Source organism: Labrus bergylta, chromosome 1 (assembly GCF_963930695.1).
Source record: "Labrus bergylta chromosome 1, fLabBer1.1, whole genome shotgun sequence".
Classification (NCBI taxonomy): domain Eukaryota; kingdom Metazoa; phylum Chordata; class Actinopteri; order Labriformes; family Labridae; genus Labrus; species Labrus bergylta.
The window spans coordinates 25,651,236-25,673,546 of record NC_089195.1 but is presented as its reverse complement, the minus strand read 5'-3'; the positions used below and the strand labels follow the sequence as shown (position 1 = coordinate 25,673,546).

Genomic DNA, 22,311 nt, shown 5'->3' with positions numbered 1-22,311 from the left:
CCACCTTTGAGTATCACACACAGCTACAATATAATCATTTAAAATGATGTGTAATGTTCATAACAGAATATTAAACAGTAGGACTACTGTAGTCACTGCATCATTATTCAAACTCACTGTTGAAGTGGAGCAGGGCTTTTGGGGTGACCGGTGTGGAGGTGAGAACCAGCATCTCCAGTCCCTTCAGTCCCTCTCGGCAAACCTCTGCTGCCACCTCCTGGTTGATCTCACTCACGTGATCCAACTCCAGCACCTGCAGACGCATGCAATTCCTCGCTAGTGGGATGAGGAGGAGATGCAGAGATGGGGAAGATTCATTCGTGAGAGTCAAGATAACACAACATAAAGACTCAATTAAAGTTAAATTAAAAATCTGTGCCGTCCCAGTTTATGTCCCAAGAAGAAAATGACTTTTTCCATCATTTTACCACCATGTGACATTCTGCCCGCGCAGTCATAATTAAGTACTTCACAAATTAAGTACTGCACAAATATCTTGAATGATGAACTTCTGTTTTTTAGCTCAATCACTGAAATGAATCTACAAACATTTGTAAGCAGTAATCTTTACCTAAAGAGGCCAGCCCCTGAATGCCACATCCAGCCCCGCCCACACCCAGAGCTCTGAGGTGTGGCCAACATCTTCCAATAGTCTGCAAGCATCGGTTACTGAAACGAGCGGGCTGTTGGCTGAAGGAAAAAAAAGAAAGTAAATTCATTCATTTAAGAAAGCCTAACCTTGATTTGACAACAGATAGCCTTCTTGTGAATTCATCAAAAGTTAGAGAGGTACAGTAAATGTCTAGTACCATGGGTGTAGTGGCGCCACCTGTAGGGAGATGATGTCTCTGCAACCTGCACCGAGGGCCCAGATCACCTCCTGGCCGACTGGATCTGTGGCACTCCTTGAACACAATATTATGTTTAGATAACATACAGACACTGTGTGTCTACAGCATACAGCTTAGCGTCTTGTTGACTCTTTAGAGCACCGTATTTATATTTATATATTTGTAAGGAGAGACGGGTGGACTGGTTTACCTGTAGGTAACAGCCTGTAAAGCTCGGCAGTAACAGCTGGCCAGCCAGAGAGAGCGATCAGTCAGCAGGTTGGGGCAGTGAGAAATCTTCAGAATCAGAAGGTTACTTCCTGTGGCCTTTAACAACGCCTCCAGACCTTCCTCCAGACAACCACTTAGACGGAAAGTGAAGAGAGATCAGCAGACAGTCAGACAGAGACAGAGCAGAGGAAGTAACACTCTCCCTCTCAACTCAGCTGTATTTATAGAGCAGCTTTGCATATCTTTCATATAGTTTTGCTGGACTAACAAAGGCAACAACAAAGCCATAAACAAATAAAAAAAAAATATATATAATCAGTATAAATGTAAATTCCCCAAATGGTTTGGAAAAACAAAAAGGAGGATTTATTAAAGGAGGCTCTCAATTCTGAGGCCCCTTAAGAAAACTGCAGGCTGAAAAGAGATGTGTCTCAAGGTTTCTTTATCTCTCAAAAGAAAAGCTATGCAGGAAGTAGAACATCTATGCATTTGCTGTATAAACTAAAAGCAACCTTCAGCTGCACATAAAAAACTAAACCTTTATTTCCACTTGCCATGTATCAGGAACTAACAATGGTTTAATGGTAATCAAATGGCACAGTGTTTAATATGTGCAAATATGTTTCTCTTGTCTACGTCCTCTCATCACTCTCTCTCTGAGGAGTTGTTTAGGCTGTAGCTCAGTTTAAGAGTTTGCATCACATGAAGATCATATAGCGTCAATGATACTCCATGCAGTGATAGTACATTCAGTAATTATTTTTGTCTGTCTCTGAATGTGTGTCTTACCGTGTGCTTTTAAGGTAGTCCTCTTTTGTTTCCTTCTTGCCTCGCTGTCTTGGTTTGAGGTTTTGCAGGATGAGCGAGTGTGTCTGAGTGCACCACTGAGCCAATATGCTCAGGAACTAAAGGTAAAAAGAAAATCTAATCAGTGAAACCCATATTAAATCAGAGCAAAAGATAACGCTCCGGCATGCAGTCTCTGAATACTGACCTTGGAGGAAATGCGAGCGTTCTCCAGCAGCACTCTGGTCCACACAGCAGGGTGTCGAGCCACAAACTTCCAGTCTCTGCAGACCTCAGCGGCTCTCAGCAGGGTTTTAGTGTCCAGGTATGTGAAGATACAGAAGAGAGCCGCACGCATCTTCAGGATCTCCGGACTGATCACCTCGTTGGATTTGGACGGGCTCTTTTCATGGCGACATGGCTTGTAGACACCATCAGGCCGTCCTGAAGGAAGAAGAAAAAAAAAAACAGTCTTTAACCCTTTAATCAAAGGGATCATTTTTAATAATCGTGATTGGTTTAAACTTCAAAGCGTATCATGGCAAGTTCTATCTTAAAATCCCAATTGCAGTTCAGACAAAGTTACAACATACATACATACATACAACATGTTATATATTCTCCTCTTCGGCCTGCTGCAGTGTTCTTACTGGCATGCATCAGAAAAAAAAAAGTGCATTCTCCATATTTTGCAGAATGCAGCAGCTTCTTAGTAGTCAGACTCAACAAAAATAAGAAAAGTGAACATATAAAAATCACTCTTCAATTAAATTCCTAAACTGGATTCCTAAGTGCTTCAGTCTAGAGTTGAGGGTCTTACTTAATACTTTTGGAATTTCATTGCATCTCAACAGATTATATCTCTGAGTAACTTTCTTATTCATCACGTTGCAATTATTCTGAGGGCCTCAGACAGGAATGTGTGTTTTTCTTGGTATTTGATTTGATTGGCACTGTATGCTTGATTTGTCTTTTTAAGTTGCGTAAAGCACTTAGTCATCTTTTCTTTATTTTTTTAAAGATTTTCAAGAGTTTTTTTCAATTACATTTTCGATTTTTTTTTTTCAATAAAATTTTGAAATCTTTAATTGATAGGGCAGTGGATAGAGTCAGAAACCAAGGAGAGAGTGGGGAATGACTACGCCCACTACAGCCTCTGCACATAGGGCGTTCACACTAACCACAAGGCTACCGGTAAATGTTTTTTTCTATAAAACCAAATTAATGCAACAAGATTAATTTTATTTCTGTTATCAAATACATTGAATAAAAAAGCACCACTTAAGACATGTTACATTTTCCATCACATGGTGGCGCCAACCTTCAGCAAGACACTAAAATAGAGTATGAGTTTTTTCCCCCTTATGTTCATCTTTTTATTCTCTCTATAGAAATCTATTAGATGTGTGTCCAATCCAAGCCTGTCTTCTAGCTCACACAGAGATGGCTCCTACATGACTCATTACATGTTTGGCCTTCGAAGGAGTCTGCTTGAAACCATCAGGGCTATGAACCAGAACGTACACTCTTGCTCTCTCTTTCTTTTTCCTTCTCTCTCTCTCTCTCTCTCTCTCTCTTTTTTTCACATGCACCGTCTACACTCAAAACTGCCAAATGAACTAAAAAAAAAAACTGAGCTGTGTGTTACATGCTGAGAAAATACAAGTGAGCTTGTGGATATACAGTGTACCATCTGATGAAAGCTGGCAGAGACTCTCTCCCAATAAGGAGAACTACGTCAGAGCAGCAGCATGCCAAGAACATGTCGAGTGTTACGTGAGCGATATCTTTGAGTTAATGGGGCAGTCAGAACAGTTTGTACACATTTGTCACACGGCTCTGGCCCAGTTTTACTCCCTCACTTGACGGCCTCAGTCCACCTGTTTTATAGTAGAAACCCGACAGCAGGAGGAGAGAGATGGGGGGCAGCAGCAGCAGCAGCGTGAGTTTGAGGATCTTGGCAGGGTGGGGAGGGAACAGAGAGATGTACAATCTGTGGTGGATCAGGAGAAATGCGCGGGCATGATTGACTGTCTGACTTGGCTCACTCGTAGATACAAAGGACTGAGATGCTACAACAAGCACAGCCGAGAAGACAAACTAAACAAAACAGCCCGGGCCCCTCATAAAAATGGCTTTATACGCAACATTGACGGGACATTTTGTTGACAAACGGGCCTAGTATTGGTCACACATATCAGTATCAGGTTAAAGAACTTATAATGCATGCACTATGTATTGCTTGGTGTCATCTAGAAATGGTGCAATCACAAAGTGATGTTGCATCATTTCTGTGAACATTACTCTCACACACATGTGGCAGTGCATCACAGCCAAGCAGACCAAGAGCTGCCAAGAATGATTGGATGTGTTAAAGTGTTGAACATTTTCTAATAAAGTTATTGGTGTAAGAAAGTAGATATCTGGGTGCCTATTCATAGTCATATATGTGCAGAACTGGCGCAAAATCCATCATGTAATGTTTCTATTGCTTTTCAGCTTAGATGTTATATTAAAAAACTCATCTTTGTAAGAACTGCTTTTACCATTTACAGGATCTTCTGCATCTATCACTCTCAGTGAATGCAACCGTGACTGAGTTACCACAGAGTTCAAGTCATTCTTCACAAAATGTTGACATTGCTGTGTCTACACTCTTCTTAAGCAATCAGATGAGACAGCTCCACCAACATAACAGCAATTGTTACTCACCCTGACCCAGATCCCATCAATTCCTGGTCTCATTTGAGACCATTTGAGACCAAATCACGGCCCCACTGTGTCTGAGATTGAAATGAGAGTGTGTAAGTTCAAAGAATAAAACATACCTGTATTTGGACGATATCCTGCCCTGCCCTGCTGAGGATATGGAGCTGCAGACTGCTGCACTTCAGCCACAGCTCTCCTGTCTTGCTCCCACATCTCCACCTCGGACTCAGTGGTCCTGGATCCCACGTCCGACACGTCTCCCTCCTCTCCTTCGGTGCTGTTCCTGTAAGGTCGCCGCTGCCAGTTCTGGATAGCCTGTTTACGAAGACCCCAGTTCCTTGATCCACCCCCGCCACATCCTGGGGAGCGTTCGTACCCCGCCTCACCCAGCCGGCACTGCATGTGGTAGTACTGAGCCTCAGGACACTCCTCCATGGGATGCATCTCCACGCTGTCACTGTCATATCCTCCAGAACCCTGTGAGACTGACTTGATCCTCCCTGAGGCTCTGCAGCAAAACAGAAAGAAAGCAGATATGATGATGGAGTTATAAATGTATTAAATACAAAATGTTTTCTAGGAGTTACATGAGAAGATCCACACCCATTGTATGTCTGTTTGTTGAAAATGAGACTAAAGCAGGTAACCTTAGCTTAGCACAGAGACTAGAAACTGAAGAGAAGAGCTAACTTGAGCTAACTTAGCTCTGACCAAACCCAGCTATTTAAATGACTGATCAGCATCCAGCTGAGACTCCACGAAATAGTGCAGACAAATCCACAACCATCTTTACTCTTGTGTTTTCACTTGTTCCCTTTTTTATGGATCAAACAGAATAAAACAGGACAAAAGTGATCTTCTTTGTACATTGTTGGGGCTGGCTGCCTCCAAAGTCACACAAACACCAATCCAAAAAAGCCCTTTTATAAAGCAGAAATAATCATGTTTACAGCCTTGTAAAAAAAAAATTCTCTGAAGTTCTGAATAGTGTATGTCTTTATTGGCAAACACTTGGACACTACAGGGACTGATTTTTCTTAATAACTCATTGGTTCTTGAGAGTTATTCACAAAAAGGGGGCGTGGCTGATATGACTGATGGTCAGGCTCGTTGTAGCCGGTCCCCGAGAGGCCTAATGCTTACCTCAGCTTCGGCTCTTAAAGTTAGTTTGTGCTTGAGACAGCTTTTCCAATAAGGCGAACGCCATCAAATGGGCTTCAAAACTCTGCTATAGAAACCACTTGGTGACATCACTGAGGATGCGTCCATATTTATACAGTCAATTGTAGCCTCATGGTATTGTTCAGAATGTTCTTGCTCTAAATCCTCCAGTGAACCATTCCCTTGTTTTTTTGTCTGATTATTTGTTTCTCTAGAGACATCAGTCTCTTCAGCACAGAAAACATCTTTAAGGTCCACTTAAAAAAACAGCAGTACTATATGTCTATTCAATTTGATTTAAATGGAAGTACTTTAATAGTTGTGAATTGAATGACCCACAACAAACTGAAGCATTACAGAGAGTGTATCACAGAACTAAGGCAGCGTTTTCACATCTGTATTGCTACTGTACTTAAAAATAACCTCCCTGTTACAAATATCTGCCTCTCATAAACTAGGGCATTTTTCGTTCCTGTTCTCCGTTTCTTCCTCATCAGCTCTCCCTCCTCTTTCTCCCAAAGTAACATGAAGGGTGGAAGCGTTTGCATTCATCATGTAAAGAAATAAAAGTCTCACATGCAGTGCTGCTGCAGGTACCATTTATCATTGCTTAGCAGGGGAAGGGATACACACAGGATGAGATGCAGGTTATGCAGTGTGGTGTATATGAAATGAGATTATGGGAAACAAAAACAGGCCTGAGTGTTTTTTTTTTAATCATCTAAACTAGGTCACGGAGAAAACTGCGACTCTGTACAGTGTAATGAACTGCTTGTAAAGCACTAACCTACTGAACCTGCTTTAGTGTTTGTCATCATTAAATCACTGACAACATGTAATTATATGATTTGATTCACATCATAGGAGCAGAGCTAATTATAACCGTTTAGCTGATTAGTGATTCAGTGAAGAGTGAGAATGCAGAGTAGCTTGAGAGAGTAAATAAAACAACACAGTGTTTGGTAGGAGTTCGCTAAAGTGCGAGTCAGTATCAACATTTGGCTTAACATTGTTTGTCCTCATTCTTGTTCAACTGTGAACAACAATTTGCAGGTTTTCTATCGATGTAAGGCAACACAGGAGCCTAATCAAGACCGATTTATAAATGTTAAGAGAACAATTAGCACATATTTTGAGGATATCCAGACATTCTAAAACTGCTCAAATTAATTTTGCATAAAAAATGTCTCATCTGTAAAATGTGTGATCTTTATAGAGACAAACATGAAAATAAAGAGCAGCCTGTTTGAGGTGTTTTTTTTTTGCGGGGGGAAACTGGATTGTAATTGACAAATCATGATGATGTCAATTATTATAAATCACTCAGTCTTTTTGAGATTATGACCTCAACAACATATTGTTGTTTAAATATGATGATCCCTGACGGAGAGCTATCAATAACTAAAAGACAGATGGCTCGAAAGGTCACAAATTTGTGCATTGCCATCTGTGATTCAACAGGGAAGGCCTGACAGGTTTTTTTGTGACGTCATGTTAGGAAACACATTCACATACCAACTGGATGTGACGGCGAGGTTAATCAGAGTTTGATGGCTCATCTCTGTGTCTGAACTCTCCAACAGAGACCCAGAAATAGTTCAATCACACCTCATGAGGAAACTCACTGCTGCTGCTGCTGCTATAGGAGTCTGACTAAAAACTGGCATCTATTCCATTACATGTCTCAGTTTCCCACACTGCAATACATATGAATATCTTGATGTGGATGTCAAAGCATGGAGCAGTGTTTAAGGAGAAACAACCTACTACTCTCAGGTTTAACTTCAAGCAGGACATCTATTATTGTGTAAGTATTTCAGGGCTGCAACTAACAATTATTTACTTATTTACTTATAAGCTAAACCCCAAGTTGATCCGGCTGCTTTTTCAGTGTCGTATGAATGTGTATGAATGGGATTAGTTACTTCGGATGGTTACTTTACATAGCAACCACTACCATCAGTGTGTGAATGTGTAGGTGTGACATGCTGAGTAAAAGCGCTTTGAGTAGTCAGAAGGATAGAAAAGCGCTATTAAACGCTCAAGTCCATTTACCATCTTGTGTAAAGTGAATATTTCACTGTGTATTCTCAGCTAACCCAAAGAGGAATGTTTAGACCTGCTCTTTTTGTGAAGTGTCTTGAGATAACATCTGCTAGGATTTGGCGGCGCTATACGAATGAAGATTGATGATGATGATGAAAAGCACACAGGCTGGAGGCAGAGAGCTCCGGGAGGCTCTGATTTAGAGTATTTTCACATAACAGACAGAGTTTGTGTTTACTACAAATACTCTCAAAAGGTTGGACAAAAAGAGGTGACTGACAGCTTTCTCTCCAAGTAAAGAACAGAGGAAAGACCTTCTCCTAACAAGTAAAGGATTCCTAATCAAACCTCATGTACTGTGGCAGTTGTGAGCTGGTAAAATCTTCTCTTTCTTTCTGGGAAGTACCACCTGTACCATAAACCGCTTTATGACACGTTGGTGGTCTGGATGTATTCCTAAGTTGTGAAACCGTTTGTGCACACTAAAGAGGAGAGTGTGTTAACTCACCCTGTGCTGGGGGACGACCGTCGCTCTGACACTTGGTACATGCCTCTGGTGCTCCCAGAGAGGCTGGAGTTTCTCTGGACAGACACACACAAAAAAAAGAAGAAGTTACTAAGTGCCCCAAAGATTCATTAAACACAATGATGCTCCTTTTGTGCTCCTACTATATTCATTATGTGAGATTGTGTTTTCATGAGTAAGCTCCTGAAGAGTCATATGAGACATATTAAAAAGAATACGCTCTAAACTGTAGCATGAGATTCACAGTGTCACACTAAGTTAGCTCTGCTATAAAAATGAAATGGGTACAGAAGGCTGCTAAACGAGTCCCCACTGAACACACAGTAAACTCAAAGAGTAAATCAAAAGCTAGTCTGCTGTGTTCTTCTCTATGCAGTACGCTTCCCTATGTGGGTTTCAAAACCAGCTGTGAAAACTGACATGTTTATCAAATAATCAAGAGAGAAAACAACACAAATGATCCTCAATTCAAACAGGTTTTCTGTTTTGGTTTTTAGAACGTTTTTACTGCAGTAGAGATGTGGTGGTCTAGACTGAACATTAACACTGATGTTGAAGAGAGTATCCCTTTCAAGGTTAGATTGGTGCAAAAGCAAAGCATCAATCACAAAGATAAGGTACAGTGTAATCTTTCCAATGCATTGTTTCTTTAAGAAAATCATTTTTGTTATAGTAAAGTATGAACCCATGTATGTAAATATAAATGCATGTCCACACGCTGCTATGGAGTGGATTGAAGTCCATCCATCCATCCATCCATCCAGATTCACCTTAAAATTACAAGTTTAATTATTCAGAAAAATCATTTCAGGGTGAAGCCTTTAGGTCACAAATATTCTTCTGATGCCACAACAATTTCATAGAAATCATGTCCTAACAAATCAGAGAGTCATTGTCCTTCTCCAAAACTGCGATGTTGATATAGTTTAATATTGTGTTGTCAGATTTTTTAACTTTGTTTTCATTTAGATTTTTCTCTCATGTTGCCCTTGTATGTGTTAATGGATGATGGATTGGCATACTGTTTTTTATATAGGTGAAAACTTTTGGCTAATAGAGATGCTCCAGCTGTATTAGGAATCATCCTCCTGTGGACAAATATATCAATGACAAACTTCCTGGAAACATTTTATGCCCTCACTCTGAAACTCCCAAACCCTTATCCTATTTTCTACTACCTAGCATATTTGATTGTATCGCTGAAAGCAGGTGAGCATTTTCTCGTGTACTTGGTTGTGAATGTGCAGCCTGCTCCTCTCTCTCTCTCTCTCTCTCTCTCTCTCTCTCTCTGTTCGCCTGAGAGCAAAATCCCAGAGTCACTCTTTTATATAACACTCAAAGCTGCCTGTGCACTCAAGTATGCTGTGTGTAGTGTTTGTAAAAGTGTGTACAAATCCATGCGTGTGTGTGTGTGTGTGTGTGTGTGTGTGTGTGTGTGTGAAGCAGTGCCAGGTGGGACTCTGTGTACAAGACTGGCGATGTGCCATAGAGGAAAAATTTGCATAAACACAGGCACTGTCACTCCACTCCCTCTCTGTGTGTGTTTTGCTTCTCCTCACACTGCTTGTCTCTGGCCCAGTGCCAGAGGAAATAGAACTAGCTGTCATCAAACATGCACTCCTGAAAATTTCAGCACAATCTGACCCTGCCATTTTCCAAAGGTATTATCCACACTTGGCCCTCACAGCATTAAGTTTTCCCTATCAGACGGGACGGGGGGTGCAGCACATGACATGAAAAGGAGACTGTGGTTGAAATGTTTACAAGACATCCAAGATGGCAAGCCATACAGACTGTGGCGCTAAAAGAAAGTTTTCGCCTCTATATCAATAATGTGTGTTATTTGACGTATCCACAGCATCGACTTAAGAGTGGAGATGAACATACAGGTGAGCAGGAAGGAGTATAAAACTGTTTCATTATGTACAGACGATCACATCTGTCGCTCACTAGTCCTGTGGTAAATGTCATCAGCAGTTCGCCTGCTGTGATTTTTTTTAGGACTTTTACCTGCTAGTGTTAACACTTCAGCTCACCCAGACTTCACTAGGAAATTTAACTCAGGGGGAAATGCAGGAAAGACTCCGGGTGAAGTCGACCGTTTGTGTTCACTCATGCAGCTCACCAGAAAATGATGGGAAGTTTTCAGGAGATTTGTGCATGATTGAAAACACCGTCGTCTCTCAATGCTGGTCAAGCTGCAGTTAAAGTGGAACAGAGGCAAATCCCCCCAGAAATTGATAGAACCAGATGCATTCAAGAGCTGGTAAATCTCCACTTTTGTGACCTGAGTTTGGCCATAAACCAACCTGAGTAATTCTCCTATTCTCCCTCTTGTCGTCTCTCTGTTAAAATCCCAAAACTTTATGCCCCACTGTGATGGAAATAAAGCTATTTTCACCTTGCACTCCCTGCGTAGAAATGCATTAGACTCAGCTGTGATTGAACTAGAGTGTGAGCAGGAAATAAGTCATCCATCCTTCCCCTCACTGTCAGTCCTAAAATACCTCTGTGGCTCTGAAACCCGTCTCCTAGGAGACGAGGGGCGACCTCTCTGATGCAGGGACAGAGAGACGGAGAAAGGGAGGTCGCGAGGGTGTGCGCTTGGACGGGTGATATCTCTGGGCTTCCCTTGACAGTGTAAGAAGGTGCCAACCAGTCTGTGACTCCACACATGTACTTGTCAAGTAGATTATTCACAGTGCTGCACACAAACATGGAGCTCTCTGACGGTTGGATCCAGAGAGAGGACGTCTAAAATAAGGCAGCAGGTCAATCTCAGGCCAAACAGCCCTGTAATGTAGCTAAAGAAAGGAGAAACACTGTGTTCCTTATCATTTGACTGTGAAGCAGGCATACTGCAGCATTACAAACGAGCACTTAAATCAAACACTGTACTGTAAGACTACATAAATGGACTAAGTCGAGTATACCAACCATATCTCTGACTTAGAGATAGTGATCTGAGGAAGACATAAACGTTGAAAACCTCAAAAATAAGTCAGGGAAAATAGAAACAGCTCATTTATCTCAGGCAGAAGTGTTTCATTTTGGAGCAAGAACTGGTTACCATGGCAGCACAAAAATGTGTGCAACTAAACAGGTTGCCTTTTTTTTTTTTAGAGAGGTGTTTGATCATTTGAATAAGGGACATTTTTAAGAGAAGAAAGTGTCTGATTATACGGGTTTTTTTTATGTTGTGTAAAAATGAAAACGCAGGGTGAGAAAAAGCAACAATGAGAGCTTCAGAGAGCCGAATACAAAGAGCTGGTCTCCTGCAGGAGCTTTGATGCTAAAAGCAAAGCAGACAAGCTATATGTTAAGTCATAACTCTAACAGATTATGAGATCATATCAACTGATTGTATTTAAATACGTATGTAGTCAATATGTTTTAAATACTTGTGGTCAGGGGCTTGTTTTGGAGCACATTGAGGTAAATGTTAAATTACACACTACAGCTTGAGAGTGTTTGGGAGAGGCTCTTCATTTCTAAGCAGTGTTTCTACTCAAAGTTTGGGCTTATAAGTAGAGGTTATCTGAGGTGTTGGTAAAGAAAAAATAGACTTGCAAGAAGCCTGTCAGCACCTGTGTGTCCGATCGGACTAAAAGCTGTTCGTTTGCACTAAGTGACTTTGATTCCTACTCTCTAGATCCTTGCTTGTGTCCTTACTCTCTGATGTTCTTCGCTTTGGACAAAAGCATCTGTCCGTCCACCTAATGTTTTGTCGAATTGTCAATCATCATCTTTACATTTTGAGGTCATTCCTGTTAATTGAAGTATTTCTGTGACACATAACGGTAATGTCTGTGAAAGTTAATGAACTTCAGCCAGGTTGAGAGGAGCAGACTTGTTGTCTCAGGGCTCTTTAAGTACATTAAGGGGTTGACCCGTGGTGCGTTACAGGAACATGACTCAATAGAATCAATGCTTATGCACTATTCAGAAGCTAAGAGCTGCCATGCAAAGGACTGTCAGAAAGCTGGACGGTTTGTCTCAGAGTGGAATCACGTGTGGTGAAATAACACTTCAACTAATAATGTGATAAAATTGTCATACACAAACACATTTATAAGTTCTGTTTTGACAAAGAAATATGTAACAAGTTAAGATCTGATAAGTATTTGAAATGTGGTCAGGATCAATTCAAGTATCTGTATAATAATGGATATCTTTATGTTATTAGAGAGATTATTATTTTTGTTGTCCTGACAGTCTGAAAAGTGGAAACGTCTTGATTATTATCAACAAAGTCAAGTGGAACCTGAAAACAAAAACAAAACCATATATGACACATTGCATCTGACTGTATCCGAACCTGGCGTCCATTCCCCTTAGTGGCCTGGAGGCTGCAGCGACCCAGGCTGCCGTTGGGTGTGGTGCCACAGCTGCTGATGATCTGCAGCTGTTTTTCTGCACGGTCCGCTCGGTCCAGCAGCTCTTCAATGAACTGCTGCAGACGCACCTTGGCATTGGCCTCACGTGCCGCTGTCTCCTGGAGGAACTGGTCGATCTGTGCCACTTCCCTGAGGACACAGAGGGGAATGACGATGTTAAATCTGCAGGAAATACCGTCGCATAGCTCTATGCAAATCTGTTTGATCAGGAGGGAATACTACAGAGGTACTGCAACCTGCTCCTGGCTGGCACTTGAAACTTAAACTGCTGTGTAACTAAGAAATGGTCTGCAGGAGGACACCCTCTCTCTACAACACCAGCTGCCCTCCTGCCCTCTATGCACAGAGACTAAGCACACTGACCGCTTTCTGACACAGATAAATATACTTCACAAACGCAAAGGCAGAGCGAGAGAGCAGCTAGATACTTTAACTGCCTCAGGCCCATCAGGACCAAGTTTAAGAGGACAGTGTCTTACTCATATACAGAAGAAAACATACCAGGGAGTCAGACAGTGTTAGCATGCTGTGTATCTGTAGCCTTTGCTGCCCGCAGAATACATAATCTATTATACATGGTCTATTATGGTCTGATGGAAAAAAAACAGTTTAATTGCAATCTGTTAAATCACATCAACTTGAGTTTAACTGTAAATTACATAATGAGCAGCCTCTGCAGTGACATAGGAAATGGCCTTTTCTTAGTGTTGTAAACTAAATGATCATGCAATGTAAGCTTAATGACACAAGCCACATTGAAAAACCCCAACAAGGCAAAAAAAAGATATAATGCAGAGATGACTAGGCCACCTGTTTCTTCATACAGCCTGCATTATTCAAACCTGCAATGACAGATTTATTTTCATCCACTTGGGGGCAGCAGAAACAATTTATGAACACATTTCATGTTTTAGTCATGAACATGTGTACATACCAGCTTTTAAGTTGTTGTGCTGATCTTGTCAGCAAACACTCGTCATTCATGAAGAGTTATGTACAGTGTACAGAGGGTTTGAAAAGCCTCTTGCTTCAACCAAAAATGAGCTGACCAGAGCAGTGACAGGGAAGCTAAACAATGAGTTGAGACTTACTATAAGACTATTTCTTATAGCTGCCTAATGTCAAAGTCAGGAGGAAAATCGTAACACCACAGAAACCTCTACAATAATGTGATTTTATATTCCCTACTGACCTCCCCTCATCAGGAACACATAAAGCACCTATGACATAAAATAAAGACAAAGGACTTTAAAATCAATTTAAGCACCTGCTGTTTTACGAAGTTACCAGAGCCTTACATCTATTGCATGTCCGTGCACATTTGTTGTTATTTTGAATCCACATCTTGTTGCACATTATCTTTAGTATTTTTATAATTCTATACTCTCTGCCCCTTTGGCTCGGAGAGAAACTTGTTTTTATGTTTCTGTTTGTCCAGTATCTTATCTTCAGGCATACATACCATATAGCAACATTGACATAAAGTTGACTTTGACTAATGGGACTTTGCTTTCAATGCTGCAATTTACAATCATTTTCATCATGGATAAGTCTTCTGTTTTATTTTTAAAATTAACCACAAGTCATAAAGATATAAAAAGTCAGTGAGATAATCAGTGAGAATGAACCAAAACAAGCGGCAGGCCATAATCATCATGAGAGGCTAAAATACATTTTTAGAACTGCCTCATGTCAGAAAAGAGTGAAAAATGATCCATCATTATCTGAGTCCTAGGCCACATCCTCAGCAGCTTCAACATCTGCATTCGCGGTCCAACCAACAGTCCAAAAATCCCCAGATATGCATGGAATTACATGCAATGTGTTAAAGCAGCAGATCCCAATTTTTGGTTGATGCAGATGATAAAACTCCATCTATCTGTCTTCTTATTGTTGATCATTTTCTTCAAACCAACAAATACGAAGAGTCTATTTATCTTGCCACCATCAACTCAAACAACACACATTCCAGATCTCCTTCTGCTGAACTTTCCTTTTCCTTTTCAAGCCCTTTCATGTGTATCTGTCTCCATTTGGGACTCCTTCAGTCCCCACAGCGTGTTTGTCTTAGTGTGTGTCCTTCTAAACAGCCCGAGCCTCGACTTGTCCAAACAATACAGCCAGGAGAGCTCAACAGGATAACGCAGACATCTGACCTTGACAAAGGAACCATTAAAAGGTTCAGACTGACAACAGCAGACATCACATCTGAGTCCCTTCAGCTGAAATAGGTTTCTGCTCATGAATACAAAAAAAAACAAGCAGCTCAACCAGAATGGATACCTGTTTGTCCAACTTGAGTCAACAATCAACTCTGACAACTAGCCATAATACAAAGTTGTTCAGAAACAGTAACAGCACACACAGAGTGGATTCTTGAAATGGGGACACTCAGAGATAAGAATAGTTCAGAGTCTGACATAGTTCACTTGTCTTATCTTCAGGCAAAAGATGACAAAAATATGAGTCCAGAATTAGTCCGGGTCTTTGACCTTTAGAGAGAAATGAAAACACACGAGCGATTCAATCTGTGAGTAAACAGCCAATGGATCTCTAAATGAATCCAAGTGACCACAACGTATCTTATGTAACTAGTCCGACATGATTTGGCTCTTGCTATTTGTTCCTAATGTGAATTCATGTCTACCTTCTTTCTTTCTTGATAAGATGAGGTGTATGAAGAGATTGAACGATTAAAAACAGCGTATTTCTGTACACTGTCTGCACAGCAGGGGACAATGTTTCTTACCATCGAAATGAGGAGTGTAAACATAAAGAAGTTGTGTGTTTGAGTGAGAGAAAATTTGCCTCAGCTCCCACATCAACTAACCATCTCATCCTCATCAAACGACAGACTCTCCTCTGTTATATCTGAAGAGAAATGAGAGATTCCAGCATCCATAAACACTGCAGAAAGATGGTTTCAGCTCACAGACAAAGTGTGTGTTTGGACAGGAGGCAGCGTCTGATTTCAACCACATTTAGGGAGAGACATTATGAGTTGAATCAATCAAGTTTTTATTCGATCATTTTTTACCTTTTACATTTAAACTGTTTTTCTACAATTCATTAGGCAGACGCTTTTGTCAAAAGTAATGTACATCAGAGAGTTAGAACAACATACGCAAGAATCTAGAGAGGAGGAAACAACGTCACAGTTATGTGTGTGTGTTTTTAAAGTTACTAGGCTACATCAACAGCTGCTCTTGGGGAGTTATAGTCAGCATCAAAACCAACCTAAATGCTCAGCTTTTTCTTAAAGGTGCAAAAGGACTCTGCAGATCAGATGAAGTTTGAACTTCTTCCACCACCTCCAACAGAGGAGAAGAGTCTAGCTAGAGACTTTGGGCCCTGTTGTGAAGGTTCGATCAGATGCCTTTCATTGGCAGAGCATAGTGGGGGGGGGAGGGAACATAGACCTGGTTTTTCACTTGTTGACTTGTTACAGACAAAACTATATAACTATCAAACTACAGTGCTTAACCTTTAAAGTAAGAGAAGAAAAAATGAAGAGCTGTTTGGTTATTAACTAGAATTCAGTTACAACCATCAGGTAAATGCAGTAATCTTTTTTAAAGGGGGGAAGCTGCTCAAATTCATAAACCTAACTTGATAAAAAAGAAAAAAACTATAACATACTTCAGAAGGACTTCAGTTAGAATGCTAACATCAGCTACCTTTAATTCTTGAAAAAACAGACCGTTGTTTCTTTCTCTGAGTCTGACTGAGGCTTCAAAATTCTTTCATAGCGTTTACTGCAGCGAAACCAGCTGTGAACAAAAACAACCACATTATCATCGCCATGTTGAATTGTAAGGGAAAACTTATTAGCCAAGAGCTGCCTATTTACACATTCAGCACACAGCGCAACAAAGGCATGACTTTAGTAACATTTTTTCACACTAGTTCTCTGTCTACTGTAGAGGCGGCTAAATGTGTGCAGCGCTCGGGCCCCATCACACATTTTCCCACAATTAAGTGAATCTAATTGTATCTTATTAGGTTTCTTGTATTTTGCATACAATTTAATAGTATTAACCTCTTTATTATACAATTGTTACTGTCTTTAATGTTAGTACTTTCTGTGTGTGTGTGTGTGTGTGTGTGTGTGTGTGTGTATGTATGTGTGTGTGTGTTTTCTGTGTGGTTGTTTTTCCTCTCTGTTTCTGTAACTATACTGTACTGCACTTCTATATTCTCTATCTCTCTAAAACCTCCTGAGGTACATATCATCCTCCCAGCAGCCAAAATTGATGACGTTTAAAATGGGCTGAAAACTCACTATAAGTATAAAACTCAGGATTGAAGCGATCAAAAACGTCCTTCTCGTCAATCATGCATAGATATATGAATATGACGGAGGACAGATGCTGGACTGAAATGCTCTTGACAAAAAGACATGCATAAACAAACATGCTGGGCAGATCAAATCACTGAGTCATCCTACTGTAACAAACGCATCTCATTACTGTGCACAATTAATGAGCCCAAGTATCGTTTATTTGGATTAAACGAGTGGAGCTGTACCTAATGTTATGAATTAGCCTCAAGCTAAAGTTTAGCTCTCATTATTCAACACGACAGAACAATGACTGAGCACTGTTTTAACTTCAGCGTCCAGTATTAATAATACACAGCTCTCTCACAGCTGCTTTAATAGAGTGCGATGCAGCGTGCATGGAAGTGAATTTGCATTTTTGCATCCAAATTGTCATGCACATCTGTAATTTGTCTTTGTACATCTGTATCAGACTTTTTGTTGTTACTGGAGACAGATACATCAATCCCATGAGGAGGAATATGCTGAAAGCAGCACATGAAGACTTTTCTTTTTTTTTCTTCTGTTAGTAAGGAGCGCACCGATGCACCAGAGCGCCTGGTAAGCTTACAATACTTCCACAAGGAAGGGAATCAAGAGTATGATTGGAAGTCCTGAGGTCGATGCTGGAGGGGGGTTAGGGAGGGGGGAAAGAAAAAAAAAGCTTTGCCAGATCCCAAGGGGCATGCAAGGAGAAAAGGAAAGAGAGCAGAGATGAAGAGATGAAGAGGAGAGAGAGAAATGGAGGACTGAAGCTGATAAAAAAAAAAATGGAGATGAGAAAATAGGCACAAAGGCTGTGTGGAGAAAACACTGCAGAGGCTAGAGCAACAGCTAGCAAACAGAAATCTGCAGTCATGTGGAAGCAGAAAGCACAGGAGGTTTGACAGTGGAGGAGGGGGGGGGGGGGGAGGGGGGAGAGAGAGAGAGAGAAATGGGATGTGGCTGCTTCCTATTGTCAATCCTAATTTTAACACACGTACACACCTCTCTCCAACAGCGTGACTCACTCCACTCTTCGACACCTCGGAAATAAAGCCTCAAGGTGACAAACGCGCCTGCATGTTTATCCAGACTCAAGGAGGGAGCTGGAAAAAGAAAATGCACAGCACCATCTTTTTCTGAGTGAGGAACATGCAGGCCGTTAGTCTGGAGCATGACTCAGAGAAAATGACTCGGTGGTGGTTCTACGCTGGGTTGACACAGTCCTCAGAACACAAGAGAGGGGAAGCAACATATACAGTATGTGACCCTGGTGATCAGTATTTACTGATGGTGGCACAGAGGTTTATCTCCTCTCTGTCTTTGTTTCTAGCTCAAACACATCCACTTATCAGATGCAGCTTTAAATACATGCTCAAACATTGCTGTGATACGGCTCAGCACACAAATTAAACTTCCTTGTAACGACAAATAACTGATAGGAATAATTCAATAATGTTGGTCAAACTTCTTTAGTGCAGAGGGTTATTACAGAAGACTGATATCACTCTTACATCTGTGCATTGAATATACATTTAGATAGGTGATGGTTGTAAGAGGGATTTAATTTAAAAAAAATAAGGATTTAGCCGTTCATTTCTCACTTGTGATTTGTTTTTAATTACGTACCAGTTTAGTAGTCAGTTAAGTAGCCAATCTCAAACATGACTTTACTCTCAGTGATTGAGGCTCCTATTGAAGGCTAAAGGGATTGGTTGTCATTTATATTGTTCATATTCAATAATCAAAATCATTCAGCGATCTGAACACATATATAACATATACCTGGAGTGTTTATTCCTTGTAACTTATGCCTCAAGATGGCCAATAAATATGTTCTTTCAGGCACAGGGTTAAATATAAATGTAGTTCTGTCATTACATCCTAAAGAGATCACCATTCAGGGGTTTCCATCCTCCGCCTGCTGACTTCACTTCATCCCCACCACTATATCTACACTCTGGGGGATCCTGATCTCTTATCTTCATATTGTTATACACTTCCTATTGATGTTCTGTATTGAATTATACACAAGAGTTTAGCTCTGATGCAAACAATGTGCCTCATTTCATCCTCCCATGAACACCAACATCTGAGATACGATCAATAGCACTGAGAATAAAACGGTAAAAGATCTTCTTTTATTTTAACCACACATTCCCCCTCAGTGCACAACAAACACTGCTCCTGCTCTCTGCTGCTTCTCTGTGGTTCCTTCAATAAGGAGCTCATTTTTTGCTTAGTATACATACATCTACTATCTGATGCCTTCGTGTCTCTTTACGCCCTTGGAATTAGAAAATGCTGAATTTGCTCTTTCACTGACAAAATGAAGGCTTCTCCAGCTTGCAAACGTCATTCTTTTTTTTTCATCATACAAAAGAAAATGGGCTTTGAAGACCTCAATTAAAACCCAATGCTTCTGCACACGCTCAGAGAAATAATGAATAGCTAAATCGACCATATTAAATTTCCTTTCCCCTTAAACAAGCATAACAAATAGTCGAGAATAAGACATCCAGCTGCACCGAGGCTGATGAATAAGGAATGATCTCCTCAAGGATTCTGCTTAAATGTTAATTATAATCACTGGTCAGTCTCCTTTCACAGTTGTCATCATCTCTGTCCATTAATTCAAAATGATGCCTCATTAATAGCTAGAGAGCAGAGATGAGTGACTGAAAGGCCGGCGCGATGAAGACGAGGATGTAACATGAATACGAGCTTTCTCCGCAGGGACAACGGACACATCTTCTTGTGTGTCTTCTGTTTTGACACTTGGATCAAATAGTGATTTTTTATTTATTTTTTTAAAGGGGGCTACATCGTGTTGTTATTTCATAGTGTCATTTGTAGGCATTACACACACACACACACACACACACACACACAGGAAAACACAAAAGGCAGGAGGAGATGGCTACAGGAGAGGAGATGTGACACAGGTGAGGATGAAAGCATGAGAGAGAGCATGATGAAAGAGACACGCTGAAGTCAAAGCTTCTGAGAGAAAACGTGACTGGGTTCCCCAAGAAATCACTACAACAGGTAGGCCTCTGATCGCCCGGGGGAAACGCCTTATTTTGGCCTAACCAGTAATACAGAACTGTTAAAAAATCTCAAATGTCAGATTTTCAAGAGAAACAGCAAAGACAGAAATAGAGCATTACAATATATATGATACCAAGAAAACACAGTATTCACCATTTAAAATAATGTTATGATGGGAGTTTTTTTGCTTCTAAGCCCTATTAATGTGGGGAATCTGGTTATTATTATTACTATGACACAATTTTGATTGGCAGCCATGTAAAGTTCTATAACATCATATCTGATAAACCCATTAGCTTCAAATAGAAAACAGTTCATATCAAAGTTCAACCACTTCATTGCTAACATTTCTATTAGCAAGGAATTACTGCCGTTCCTATTGTATCGTGTTACACTATCAAACAGTAATGTAAAAATTCCACCACTTGCCAGCTAACAGTAATATAAGATAGAAACAGTGGAGATTCTAGAGTCTGTTGGGGCCCCAGGCAAGAAATAATGACCCAACGATTACTCCTCTTCCTCTTTTTTCCTGTTCCTGTTTTCTCTCCTATAAACAGATAATTCCTCTTCATTTTTCTAGGTTGACTTTCATTGACACGCACTTAGGTTTCCTCAGCTATAATGCATGCACCGCTTAGCAAGGCACAGGAGTGAATGATGTCAGATGGGGCTGTGGTTTAAAGTTTGGGGGCCCGTGTTCTGGGGCACCAAGCAGTTGCCTGCCTGGCATTTTGACAAGCAGCGCCTCTGGCTAGAAAGAAGGTAAAGGTTATATTCACTGTGTCTGATGGCAGCTCATTGTTTGTCAGATATGCTTTCTAATCTGTAATATAGCTGCTGTCCTGGTTTTCTATTGTTCTGTTTCTATTCAGCTGCCGGCAATCTGAAAGCAATCAGCGGACAATGATTTCTTAGGTTTTGACTTAGAACCAAAACACAGTAAGACACGATAACCACGTTGAGCCGTCCTACAGAGTCACGCTCAGGGTGAGAAATAAATCATGACAACATTGTCTCAATATCAGGATTCATCTGAAGAACCAAACACATCCTGACACTAAACCTCACTGCATCTTCCGAGCCTCATACACTTCGATAATCAGAGTGGATCTAGACATAGCGGTTACATCAACCTTTTATGTCAGATTTAACAAAAATGAGAGAGAGGAGATGTGTCTGGCTACAGCGTCCTTCCTGTTTCCCTTTTGTGCTGGGCTCAAACGAGACAACATGTCCGATTTTCTAATACGATGACAGACATGAGCAGGCCCCTGCTCATAAATGCTGCTCTAACTGAAGGCTAGCCGTCCACTGGATCGTCCACGCACTCCAATCTGGGTTATCCAAATTCATGCAGAACACCTTCTTCCAATGACAAACTTGATATCAATAATAGAAATCTGAATTCCCTCTAAGCAGCTCTATATTCTACGTTACAGCCTTAATATCTCACTGCAGAAATCCAATCCTACTTAATGAGCTCTAAATGTTTCTCACAATGCTGATAGCACACGTGAGCCAGTAACTGTGCAGAATACAAGGACATTTCCTAATAACAAAGATTTCCCACAGTGCATTGCATGAATCATGTTCCCGTTTTATTGCATAAAAGAGTCTGGCAAATGCAGCACTGCATTTTTTTTTCTTCTGTCATCCGAACAATTTACAACCGTACATGACATCTGTTTCTGCAGGGTCTGGCCAAATATTTCTCTTCTTTCCTGTGCTCTGACATATTCTGACAAACACAGCACTTTAACACTAATGTCATAAGAAAGACTCCTGATTACATGTATCATTCTGGCAGGTGTCAAGCTCATTTTCCAGTCCAGGGCCACCACATTCTTACATGTCCTTGCTCGGATCACGTTATTCCTCTGATTTCTTTTCATTAAAAAGCCTTCAGATGTCCTGCCATGCTAACACTACCCGCTCCTCTCACTGAGACTCTGACGGTAATGAGGCGAGTTAGCTGAGCCCCTCACAGCTTCACTTTGCATTCAAAACAGCTGCTCAGTGAGAAAAACCAGCTTGTTTTTTTTGAAGGGAGAACAGTGACAGAAAAAAAGAAAGAATCCTCCAATGTTCTGTGATGCGTTCAGAGCCGTCAGCTTTCTGACGATGCATGGGAAACTCTTTCTTTATCATAGCTGCTTATAGGAATAAATCAAGCTTCTGTGTTCAGGTTTACTGCAGCAACTGTGTGTGCTGAATATGATATGAAAACCTCACAGGACTTCTCTCTGCACTGCTCTTCTCCCCTCTTTTCAG

The 22,311-nt window shown here is 40.8% G+C and overlaps 1 protein-coding gene across 2 annotated transcripts in view; it reads right to left on the bottom strand.

Moving 5' to 3' along the window:
* Window positions 1–22,311, bottom strand: part of fbxo41 (F-box protein 41) — a 50,809-nt gene that overhangs the window by 5,961 nt on the left and 22,537 nt on the right. For both annotated transcript variants that reach the window (XM_065957686.1, XM_029280157.2), the window contains exons 4-12: window positions 12,608–12,815; window positions 8,272–8,345; window positions 4,676–5,064; window positions 2,056–2,291; window positions 1,851–1,966; window positions 1,042–1,194; window positions 810–905; window positions 572–690; window positions 118–276 (exon numbers count right to left, since the gene is read on the bottom strand). In XM_065957686.1, the coding sequence (XP_065813758.1) occupies window positions 118–276; window positions 572–690; window positions 810–905; window positions 1,042–1,194; window positions 1,851–1,966; window positions 2,056–2,291; window positions 4,676–5,064; window positions 8,272–8,345; window positions 12,608–12,815 (1,550 nt within the window). The remainder of the gene's footprint in view (window positions 1–117; window positions 277–571; window positions 691–809; window positions 906–1,041; window positions 1,195–1,850; window positions 1,967–2,055; window positions 2,292–4,675; window positions 5,065–8,271; window positions 8,346–12,607; window positions 12,816–22,311) is intronic.